This window comes from Micropterus dolomieu, linkage group LG22 (assembly GCF_021292245.1).
Source record: "Micropterus dolomieu isolate WLL.071019.BEF.003 ecotype Adirondacks linkage group LG22, ASM2129224v1, whole genome shotgun sequence".
Classification (NCBI taxonomy): Eukaryota; Metazoa; Chordata; class Actinopteri; order Centrarchiformes; family Centrarchidae; genus Micropterus; species Micropterus dolomieu.
Window position 1 is genome coordinate 2063933 of NC_060171.1, and position 10842 is coordinate 2074774.

The 10842-nt window shown below is 40.7% G+C and overlaps 1 protein-coding gene across 3 annotated transcripts in view; it reads right to left on the reverse strand.

Annotated features, from left to right (window-relative positions):
* The window catches only part of LOC123962203 (diacylglycerol kinase zeta-like), an 84775-nt gene that overhangs the window by 32606 nt on the left and 41327 nt on the right, over positions 1 to 10842 (reverse strand). For 2 of the 3 annotated variants that reach the window (XM_046038193.1, XM_046038192.1), the window contains 10 exons: positions 9004 to 9099; positions 8386 to 8463; positions 8248 to 8304; positions 8038 to 8106; positions 7876 to 7947; positions 6165 to 6281; positions 4443 to 4517; positions 3663 to 3764; positions 2337 to 2419; positions 1236 to 1296 (listed from right to left, as the gene is read on the reverse strand). In XM_046038193.1, coding sequence (XP_045894149.1) covers positions 1236 to 1296; positions 2337 to 2419; positions 3663 to 3764; positions 4443 to 4517; positions 6165 to 6281; positions 7876 to 7947; positions 8038 to 8106; positions 8248 to 8304; positions 8386 to 8463; positions 9004 to 9099 — 810 coding nt within the window. Of the gene's footprint in view, positions 1 to 1235; positions 1297 to 2336; positions 2420 to 3662; positions 3765 to 4442; positions 4518 to 6164; positions 6282 to 7875; positions 7948 to 8037; positions 8107 to 8247; positions 8305 to 8385; positions 8464 to 9003; positions 9100 to 10780; positions 10837 to 10842 lie in introns of those variants that run through there. The other variant, XM_046038194.1, reaches the window with a different exon arrangement.

Below are 10842 nucleotides of genomic sequence, written 5' to 3' on the forward strand. Positions count from 1 at the left end.
GCAGTGCAACAGAAGAGGTGTAACGCTGGACCCTGGACGCTCTGAGCTCCCAGTCCGGGCAGAGTCAGCTGATTTGAACACTAGCTGCACAGATAACGGCAGTGGTGTAAGAAGCTATTACGGCAACAAGTAAAGCTATCTGTCCATCGGGAAACTCTGTAACTCTGCCAGAGGACATTCCTAAAATCCATTTTCACCAAAATCTGTGAATAAAGCTGTTCAGTAATCTCTGGGGGCCCAGTCGGCCCCCAGAAACACTCACTCATAAAAATCAGACGCTAAATTAATTCACGCCGCCGAGTGCAGGATGAGTCACCAACAATTTAAAATAGTTTTTCCAAGAACAGACAAACTCTAAAATACCAGAACACCGACAGATCAGCCTTTTTGTCCTTGTTGGGCCAGATGCTGGCGTGCAGCTGGCGTGCTGTGCAGGGCACACATCATGCAGGTGCAAAGAGCTGCTCCTGTAAGTTTCCAATTCGATCCATCTGAGAGTTTGTTTGTTAAAGCATATTAAATATTCTCCAGAATAGGAAAGAAAGAGTGCTCGGTGATGATGAATAAAGGTGAGAGCAGGAGCGGGGGGAAAAAAATCGATTCAGCATAGTATCACGATATTTGTCGTGGCAATATTGTATCAATAGACAGATGCCAAGTATCGATCTTTTATTATATAAATTGTACATGAGAATTTTACTTTTTGGTACTATAATAATAAAATCAATTGCTTTTTCAGTCGATGAGAAAAAGAGTTTTCCTTTGGGGACACAATTTGAAGTTGGGAAAATTGCAATATATCGCAATATGTTTAAAATCACAATAATATCGCGCCATGACATAAGTATCGTGATAATATCGCGCCATGACATAAGTATCGTGATAATATCGCGCCATGACATAAGTATCGTGATAATATCGCGCCATGACATAAGTATCGTGATAATATCTCGCCATGACATAAGTATCGTGATAATATCGCGCCATGACATAAGTATCGTGATAATATCTCGCCATGACATAAGTATCGTGATAATATCTCGCCATGACATAAGTATCGTGATAATATCGTGTCACGGGGCCTCTGGCTGATTCCCACCCCTACTGGTTTCTGTTCATCTGTGTGCAGGTTTACTTCAGAATAGTCTGGGTAATATCTCGCACTGTTTGAGGTTGTATTGAAGCCCCCCACCCCCCATGTATGTGCAGTCTGTAGTGGATCATGTTGGACTCACTGTCCCGTCGCCCCCGCAGGCCAGGATCCTCAGGTTGGGCACTTTGGCATACAGCTCCAACCTGCAGGAAACACAAAGCAAAGCTTGAGCAGTGGGATTTAAACTGGGACAGACACTTTCCTCAAACCTGCAGGACTGAACAGACTTTTGTGCATATGTTTAGATCTATGATCGAATTTAGTGTTTATTATATTTAGAACTTTTTTTATTAATTGCATTAGTTCCACTCGTGTGTGTTAACCTGCTCAGCTAGAAGCTAAATCTGGTCCATCTCTTTGCTTTGAGTTAGAATAAAGTTTACTTAAACTTAAACGTAATAAACTAAACTAAGATGCGTTTTATGAGGAGAAATCTCCTTTCTGCTGAACATCAGTTTGTGATGGCAGTTTGTGATGTATGCACTGTCCAAATAATATTAATATTAATAAGGGTGCACAGAGGGGTTTTCATTCAGTATGTTTCCCTGTGAAACACCTGCACATTTATCGAAAACCTGCATAAACCCATTTTTTAACTATAATAATGATTTGCATATGTTGAAATTCAGTTTGTAAATTATTTTAGGTTGGTTAATCCAGGTTGTGACTAAAATGCCTTGTAGAAATTATCTCTTATTTTATTATTATTTTATGAAAAATGGAAATTATGTAAATATATTTCAAATCACACTGTGGTTTCCAATGCAGAGGGATTTTCACTTTATATGTTGGGCTACTGAAATGGCTGATGTTGACTGATGATTGGAGTTTAGTCATTAGACAGTAGTCAGATCTTTTGTGTCACATTTGGGGCGATGATGATTAATATTTGCCATTTAGTGCACGCTTCTTCTTTCCCAGTGTGTGCTGGGACAGTTGCCTGTTTGTCAGTCACACCTTCAATTCACAGATTTTTTTTAACTTAAAGGTGAATCAGAAAAAGCAACTAAAATCTAAAACTTCAGTTGGTCCACACAGACTGTGGTGATGTGGCTGCAGCGACCGATCACTAACTGATCTGTTCAGTCTGAACATTGGTCTTCTCGCTCAGCTCCTCCTCAGTGATTCCTCCTCGCTGCCCCGAATAGAAATAAGGGAACTGGGTCAACCTGGCTGATCTTACCCCTCTCTGGGGCCTCCCTTTGTCAGGTCAAACACCTGCCGAGGGTTCAGGTACCACATGAAAGACTGGATGATCTTGGCTCCCTGAAAGTAAAAAAAACAAAAACAGAAGTAATGTAAAGAGAAAAATACAAGTGAAAATTAAATCATACAACTAATACAGCAACAAATTTTGTTTGCTGTTTGTTATGCAGATTGATGTCCATCACTTTGCTCTGATCCCTGGTGCTCACTAGAGGATTTTTCCCACAGACAGAATGATCCGACGCAGCAGGTTTATGCATTTTATAGATCCGACACGCAACACGCTGGGGACGCCTCCACCTCCGCTCGCTCTCATTGGCTGCTGCAGGTTTAGGTAGGTAGGTTTATTGTCCCAATATAACAATTTATAGAGTGAAATTGAGTTTTGTAACTCCCTTCTGCTACATGGCAGACAATATACATTAATACAGAATCAATTATGAAAAATGGTAAACAGAAATAAACTATCATCACTGCCGCTGCTGAATCACGACCGCCGCTACTAAAGTTTCGCCCAATAATTAAACTATGAGCTACAAATGTTTTCACTCGCACACTGTTCGAGCACGGCAACACTAAATGCTCATTAGTACTAACTTACATACTTGTCCAGGGTTGAGAACATCAGGTACAAGCTTAGACTAAACTGGTGTACAGCTCTGTCCTGTAAACACACTGAACATCCTGATAATTATATTTCAGTTTTCAGAGGAGTCTGACAACTGGTTGTTAAAGAACTGAGGGACCATGGAGATGAGGTCAGTAAAGCTAATTAGTGATGCAAACTCATCCTTTTAAGCTGATGAGGAGACGTTTCTTTTTGGATTTTAATGTGCAAAAATAAAATGCACCTCAGAAGGGAGGGGTTGCACACAAAAGGCAAACATGAACAACCGTATCTATAACGATTCTGAGGTCATATTAACAGGGTTTTAGGGGTTGATGTCCAAAACATGCTGTGGAATAAATGTTAAATCACTGTGGAGAGCATCATAACCAACCACATAACTTTCCCCAAATCTAAAGTTTGTAGTTCCTCCCCAGCAGACTGATCTTTGGCTGTTGGTTATTTATTATCTGCTCGAGCTTTTCCAACTCTTTGTTCAGACAAATAGTGAAAATAATGGCCCAGTGTCATGTGAAATTACATATTTGTCATTGGAAAGTGTAAAAGTTTCTTAAGGGAACGAGTGCATCAACATGTGGATCAGCTCCTCTCTCATCTGGACAGGACAGAAAACTTTAAATATTCCCTCATTCCCAGTGGAAATTATGCCCTTGGCAAGCAGGAACAGAACACTACCTGGTTTCCTCCACTCTTGGGGTTAACAAACACCAGCAGAGGCTTCATGAGCTGAGACGGGAGAGGCTTCACCAGGAAGGGCTTCCAGCGGCCATCTTGGACCTGAGAGACAAAGAAGAGTAAAAACGCATTCACAGGAGTGGTGATGCTGCAGTCTGCCTCATGATGCCTATCACATTACAGTCTCCAAACTCATTACCCATAATGCAACAGATGTTCTAATTATATTACAGCTACAGTTTTAGTAGTTGCTATGGCCGCTAGTTCCCTCAAGCTTCACTTCGCTTTTTGTTTTTCACCCGTTTTTTCCAGCTTTATTGCTGAAACACGTTACCTCTGACAGAAATACAGTCATTGGAAAAGGAAGACGGGGTTTTTGGACTAAAGAGCAGTGGACCTTAGACGATCCACCGGGCACCCCGGTAGTGATCACTAACAGGTGAGACTGTCGGGATAGGAGCCGTGTCGGCCCAGCTTAGACTTAAGGCTGCTCCTAATGGTCCGGTCTGGACAAAGTTGGACTAATGTTGGCCAAAAAACGTAAATCAGAAACTGTTGTGCCCGCATCTTTACAGAGACCTGGTCCATCAACATCCACTCAAGCGCAAGCACTCTGACTGCAGACCGTCCGTGTGCCGAGCTGTGGAGTTTTGCATCCATGGACTCTGTTTCCCAAATGTCAGACTTTTTAAAGTGAAGATGAAACCGGATTATCATCTTGTTGCTGCTGTTTACATTAATCCCAGACACAAATTCAAAAATGAGTGGCCACTTCCTCACCTCGGCTCCCTTCTTGCTCGACTTGTTGCATTTCAGCGACGTCCTTTTCTTCTTTTTACTGGACTTTAGAGACGACTGCAGGAAGGAGGACAAACACAACAGCATCAGTGTGTGTGTCACGTTTATATTACAGTCTGAGCACCCAAACCAACAATGCTGACCAAAGTGCTTTGTAGAGAAGTTAAAAAAACATAGTATAAATAATTAAGATGAAAATACAGTGACAGTGAACTAATTATGAAAGTGTAACACAACAAAATACAAGCAGCCATGTAGTCACAACAATTGTGAAGACTCAACAGCATTCTCCAAATTGAATAACAATTTAACGCTTAAAAACAAAGTGGTATAATGATAATTTATTTATTTTATTTATTTATTTAGTGATGATTTGAACCCTAAATACTTTTTTTCTGTCCACTGTCTCTTCTCTGTGTTGTTTCTAAAATGTGAGGATTTCTTGTCGGCTGCAAAATAAAATCTACCTATGGGTAAAACTACCAGAAGGAGCCATGTTGCCGTCCATATATCTCCAAGTTTGGTGATTTTGAATGTTTCAGATAAACTGGAGGGATTAAAGAGTCACTGAACACCAAGTTTCAAGCCTGTTCTGACCACAGCCAGCATCCCGGATGTGTCAGTGTCCTGGACTACACCTGTACATCACTACAGCAAGGAGAGCAGTCAAACCAAAGGGAGGTCAGCAAAAACAAGATTTTAAGTGAGGACATTTCTTCTTTGTGAGTTCTGTACTAGGGGTGGGAGAAAATATTTGATTCTCAGATGCATCGCGATGCGGACGATTCTGAAACGATTAACAAATGTCAAAAATCAAGCGGCAGAACATGACGGAGAAAAAAATTAGCAGTAAGTTTCAGCCTTGCAGTAAACGTGCAGTGTTACAGTGTGTCCGTTAATAAAAGTCTGTAGTTTCCACAGCTGCAGGAAAAGTGAAGGCTGTTAACGCTAGCTAACATCTCCCCTTTCAGCAAGTTTTATAGCTGTTATGTAACGTTAACTAAATTAGTAACGAAGTACATTACATTAACTCATTTGGGAGACGCTTTTATCATTTAAATTTAAAATAATTCCAAGTAATGTTAATTAGCTCAGCTGTATGTCATTAGTACTAACTTGCCTACTTGTTGAGAACATCAGGTACAAGCTTAGACTAAACTGGTGTACAGCTCTGTCCTGTACACATACTGAACATCCTGATAATTAGACTCCTCTGAAAACTGAAATATAACAACTGGTTGTTAAAGAACTGAGGGACCATGGAGATGAGGTTAATGGAGTAAATTAGGGAGGTAATTTCCGGATTATCCTTTTTGTTCTGCTTCAACCGGTTCGAGGGTCATACAGACCGTCTCTTCCGACGCCTTCTCTCGTTTCTGCGTTTCAGTAATTTCAGGAAGTCAGGACGTTTTTCCACAGAGCTGAAGTCGGTGTCCTCCTCTCCAAAACAAGCGGAACAGCTGATTACAGCAGGTAATATAAAGCTTGTTAAACATCCCGTTCCTCCGACGCTCAGGCGACACAGACGTGATGCTGCAGCTGATCTGCCTGATCTTTTGTGGTGGAAACGCACACAACAGTGGGCTGAAGGGACCTTTTAGTTCCTTGAAAAGAGATCTGGGGACTAAAAGTCCGGGGTACTTTTGGTCGAAAAGCGGCTCATGAGGGTCCTCACAAGTGCTGACAGTGTGTGTCTGAGTGTACCTGTGTTCTGCGGACCCTGATGATCCAGGTAGGAGGGATGATGACAGCAGCATGAGCTCCCAGAGAGCAGCACTCCTCTATCTGCTGCAGCATGAAGCACGTCACCTTGTTGTGATACTGAAACACAAACAGGAAGTCACCTTGCTGTGATACTGAAACACAAACAGGAAGTCACCTTGCTGTGATACTGAGACACAGCTTTAGCTTGAACAAGCACAATATGACATTGCGTTATACTTCGGGAGTGTTGTGTACAAGCATTTTCAGAAAATATGTGTCTGTTATTTGATTCTAGCTATCGGCGTACTTTACTGTAAAACAAGTTAGCGTAGCACAGCCCTGATTGATCCAAACACCATTTAGAAAACAAGCATTTTAAAAATTGTTTGCTTGTCATCTTGCACTGCGGCCTGATAGAGCATGAATTCATATGTTTAACAAATCAGCATCACAAGTTAGTTATTTTGGCATCTGTTTATTGCAATTAATTTACAGTAAAATGTTTATTTTAGCTTCATACCGCTGTAGTAAACCAGATGAAGGGCAGATATTTGCAGGCTGAGTAAGTAAACGCCATAAGCTACTGGATGTACCAGCTTAAGTAAGGCTGCAGCTGTGTGCTGAACTGAGCAAAGTAGTCTACTGTACTCTATTGTTTAGTATTTAACTTATTTGTAAGAGAAAGACGGCGTGTTTTCTTGTTTACATCCAAATCTAGTGCAAATTTTAAATCATGCACAATAAACCCTGACGTGCTGCTTGTGTCCACCCACTGGAGATAAAACAGCTGGTGGAGCCGAGTGGCTGCCATTAAGCCACCACAGAAGAAGAAGAGGACACAGTCAGGCTCAAACGACGGAAAATCTTATGGAGAACTTGATGAAATCAGACATTTCTGTTGGTTTGTTAATGTGAGGTTACAGCGTCCTCATCACTGCACACACAGCTGACGCTTCCAGCTCTTCACTTTAACTCAGTGCTTCCTGTACGGCACTGTTTTTTGATCAAGGCCGAGTCAGTTTATCCACAAACTACTTTTACACCTCACACAGCAGGAAACACTGGAGATATTTCAGTTTCTTTTTCAAATTTCCTGCGTTTTCAGCTCAGGATGGAGCAGCTGTAAAGTCAAACTTCGCTCACCGTACAACTATCAGTTAATAACCCGGCCTGTATTTGAGACGGGCCTCTAATTCCTTTCGCACAAAACGCTCAGCAAAGACAGCAGAGAGGAGGCTATCAAACTTTTTATTTCAGAGAGGGAGAGAGAAAGAGCTTATCTTAGAAAGGATGAAAGTCAAAGGTTACCATGGTTATTTCTTAACTTTTATGAAAAGCTCTTTAGATTATTTTTATGTGTAGACCCTTACGGACTAAAGGAATATAAAAAATGGAGTGATGGACATTTTCAGACTTTAGGATCGCTTTAAGAGATCGAGAGTCACCACTTTTTTTCCATCTCTCTTGTTTACCATGCCTGGAAATCTGAATGAATATAACTTTGGTGTTCGTTGTTTCTGTAAAAGGAACTGAACGACTGAATTGTAGAGAATCTAACTGATCTAACGATGTGCAGCATGTGCTCCTGAATTTATTTCTCAAAACGTGTTGCCACATCACATTTGGTTTCACCGAGCTTAAAATATTTTATTTTCTGACGTCTCTGGAAATGCAGGTTACTGTTCTAATCTATTGGACCTGCAGGACTCACCGCCTGTTTGCACCACGAGCAGCTGATGGCGACAATCTCTTTGCTGTGAAATGAAAACTTCTGTTGAAATCCCTGTTGGTGATAAAATAAAGAGACTATGTTAGCTCTCACGCTGTAGCATCCTTCAAGCGAAAAGGTTCAGAGTGATTGATGGAGGCTCACCTTCCCACACTGTCGACACTTCCCCGTCTGACGCCTCCTGTGGACCCAGTGGTGTCGCACAACGTTGGACTGAAATGAAACAGCGTATTAACAATCTGAAATGATTTCTGAGCACAGGAGCATTCAAATCCTGTTTGATCTGAACATTATAAATTTTTCACATTTTGCATCATCACCACTCAGCAAATAACCGTAACGACTGAGACTGACCTCCCGAACAGCACGAGATCCTGGTTCCCTAAACGACGGCTTGCACCTGAAATTAATCTGAACAGCAAGACAAGCGACTGTGAGGAGAGAAAAGGAAATATCTCAGAGTGAAGCTGTTGATCCTGGTGCAGAGTTTACCTTCTCCAGCTGCTGCATGCACATGGTGTGGACCGATATCTTACATCCAGCGCATTTCTTCCTCGCCACTGACTTTTGCTGCAGAAAATAACAACAGATGCATTGTGATACACACTAATTGCTTGGTAACAGTTGTTTTATTGAAATGATGAGAGGGGAGGTAATAATAATAAATATTAATACATTTTATTTATAACGCATTTTACATTTGAGGCAAATCTCAAAGTTCAAATTGGAGTACCCTATCTTAAATTCTCCCCTAGTGTTGTATTTCTTTGAGATATTGCAGGCAGCGTCTTAGTTTCTTAGTCAAGGGAAGGGTTCAAATAAATTATTAAACACTGGGGAGCGGCTTCCTTTTAACAAGAACATGATGTTCAGTCCCCTTCCCCTCCCTGGTCATTTTCATACAGTCCTTAAAACACTTGGACCACAATGGCCATTTCTATCAAATTGTCAAGCAAATTTTAAGCAAACATTTTAAATTTTGCAAAAAAAGCGACAGCAGAAACAGCTGAAAAGGCAAAACACCTCATGTTTGCCTTTTCAGCAATCAGATTACTGATTTCATAAACCGGCAGTACAGTGTTTCGGACCACAGGGAGCGCTGTGACTCACCAGTGATTTAGCGATGCAGTACTGCTCTCCAACGTAACAGAAGTCTCCAGAGCCGCTGGTCTCAAACCAGATGTGGTCCCCAAACAGGGCGTTGTCCTGCGAGACGGATAACCACAGTCAAGCATCAAAACATTTTTACAATAACAATCCTGCTTTCAAGACGATTTAACATTTAAACATGTCTTAACAACCAATGTTGGCTTTAAAGGGAACACCAGCCATTTTAAGTGTTAAAAGGTAGTTTCTGTAGTTTTAAACCTGGGTGCTACTTCACATATTTTGGTGTCATAATCTGGTGAGAGGCGAGTTGTTGCAGGAAGACGCCAGTGGAAACGGGGGAGAGGAGTTTGTTGTGTTAGAGGAATGTTGTAACCAATAAATAGTCCGGAAGGCAGCAAGTATTTTAGCCTCTCTGAGACATGCGCTGGCAGGTGAATTCTCTCTGTTGCCTTCTGGGCGTCGCCATGCACTACCTGTGTGCAAGACGAACCGCTACGCCAAATCTTTTATCCTTTCGGCGACCAGACTTTTAAATTCCCTGTAGGGTCCTTTATGGGGTGTCAAATGTGCACACACTGGTTGCTTGTATGTGAATGTTGTGTGTACTGTTGCAAACATGCTGCTCTAAACTAATTGCCCCTAGTGGGATAAAAAAAAGTTGACTGAATTGGGTTACCAGGTTTAAAAACACAGGAATGATCATTTAGCTTTATAGCAATTACAATGTTAGGAACTTTCTGTGGTGACAACAACAACAACACAGCATGCTAATAATAAAACCTAAAAATAAAAGACATCTTGAAAATGTGCACAAAAGCATGAATACTGGAAATACAGAGAAGATTTACAATCAGGAGTCAAATAGTCTGGGAATATATTTAAAACAAAGTTGTCTTAACCTCCTCACAGACAGCATTTCTTCAAAGAGTAGAATCATCTCTTGATAAATTTTGTCTTATGGCGCTATTTCTATTCCACTGACCAACAGATGGCAGTAACACACCAAGCAGTACAGCGCTGCTGTGCCAACAAAGACAGGGAGGAAGAAAAACTGCAAGCTAGTAAATATGGATTTAAACAATACTGGATTAAAAGTACTTTTAAAAACTCAGCTTTGAAATGTTTAACGAGAAAGGAAATTCTATTCAAATCAGCTTCATTGGCATGAATGTTGCCAAAGCTACAAATAAATTACATAAGAACAATTAATTTCATACATTTTATTAAATAAGTTAATAAAACAGTAAAGGTTGTGTTTGTGTATTGTTAATAAAAAATAAAATAACAATAATAAAAAATATATAAAATGTAAAAATTACGCAAAAATAAATATTAAAAATAAAAGCAAATACATAAAACAGTAAGCGTGTGTGTTTTGAAGGTGCCACTTCAACACTGGACTACTGCAGCAGCTTCTCTTGAAACTCACACATTAGTGAGAGATTATTAGCAGAGAGTAGGAAAACAATCTAACCGTTACTGCGTGTGCGCCATGATTCAGTCTCTGATTGACCTTTGACACAACATGTCACTATTTTCATTGGTGGTTAAATTATATTATTATTATATTATATTTCGTGTTATCACCATTATTACAGTTCCTTTTTTAAGGCATAGCAGCCAGTGTGATGAGCTGCATGTTCCCTGCTTTGTACCGCATCGTTTAAAATCCTGACTGAATCTGAAACCAAGTTTCCTCTTTGATTGAATCATTTTATGTTAAATGTTATGTTCAACGGCTGGCAAGTTTGTTAACAAATGATTGTAAGTGACTCACGCTCCAGTCGACGGTGCTGTTGGGCTCCTGCAGGGGGTCAGTCTGTCCGGACGTCGCGACGT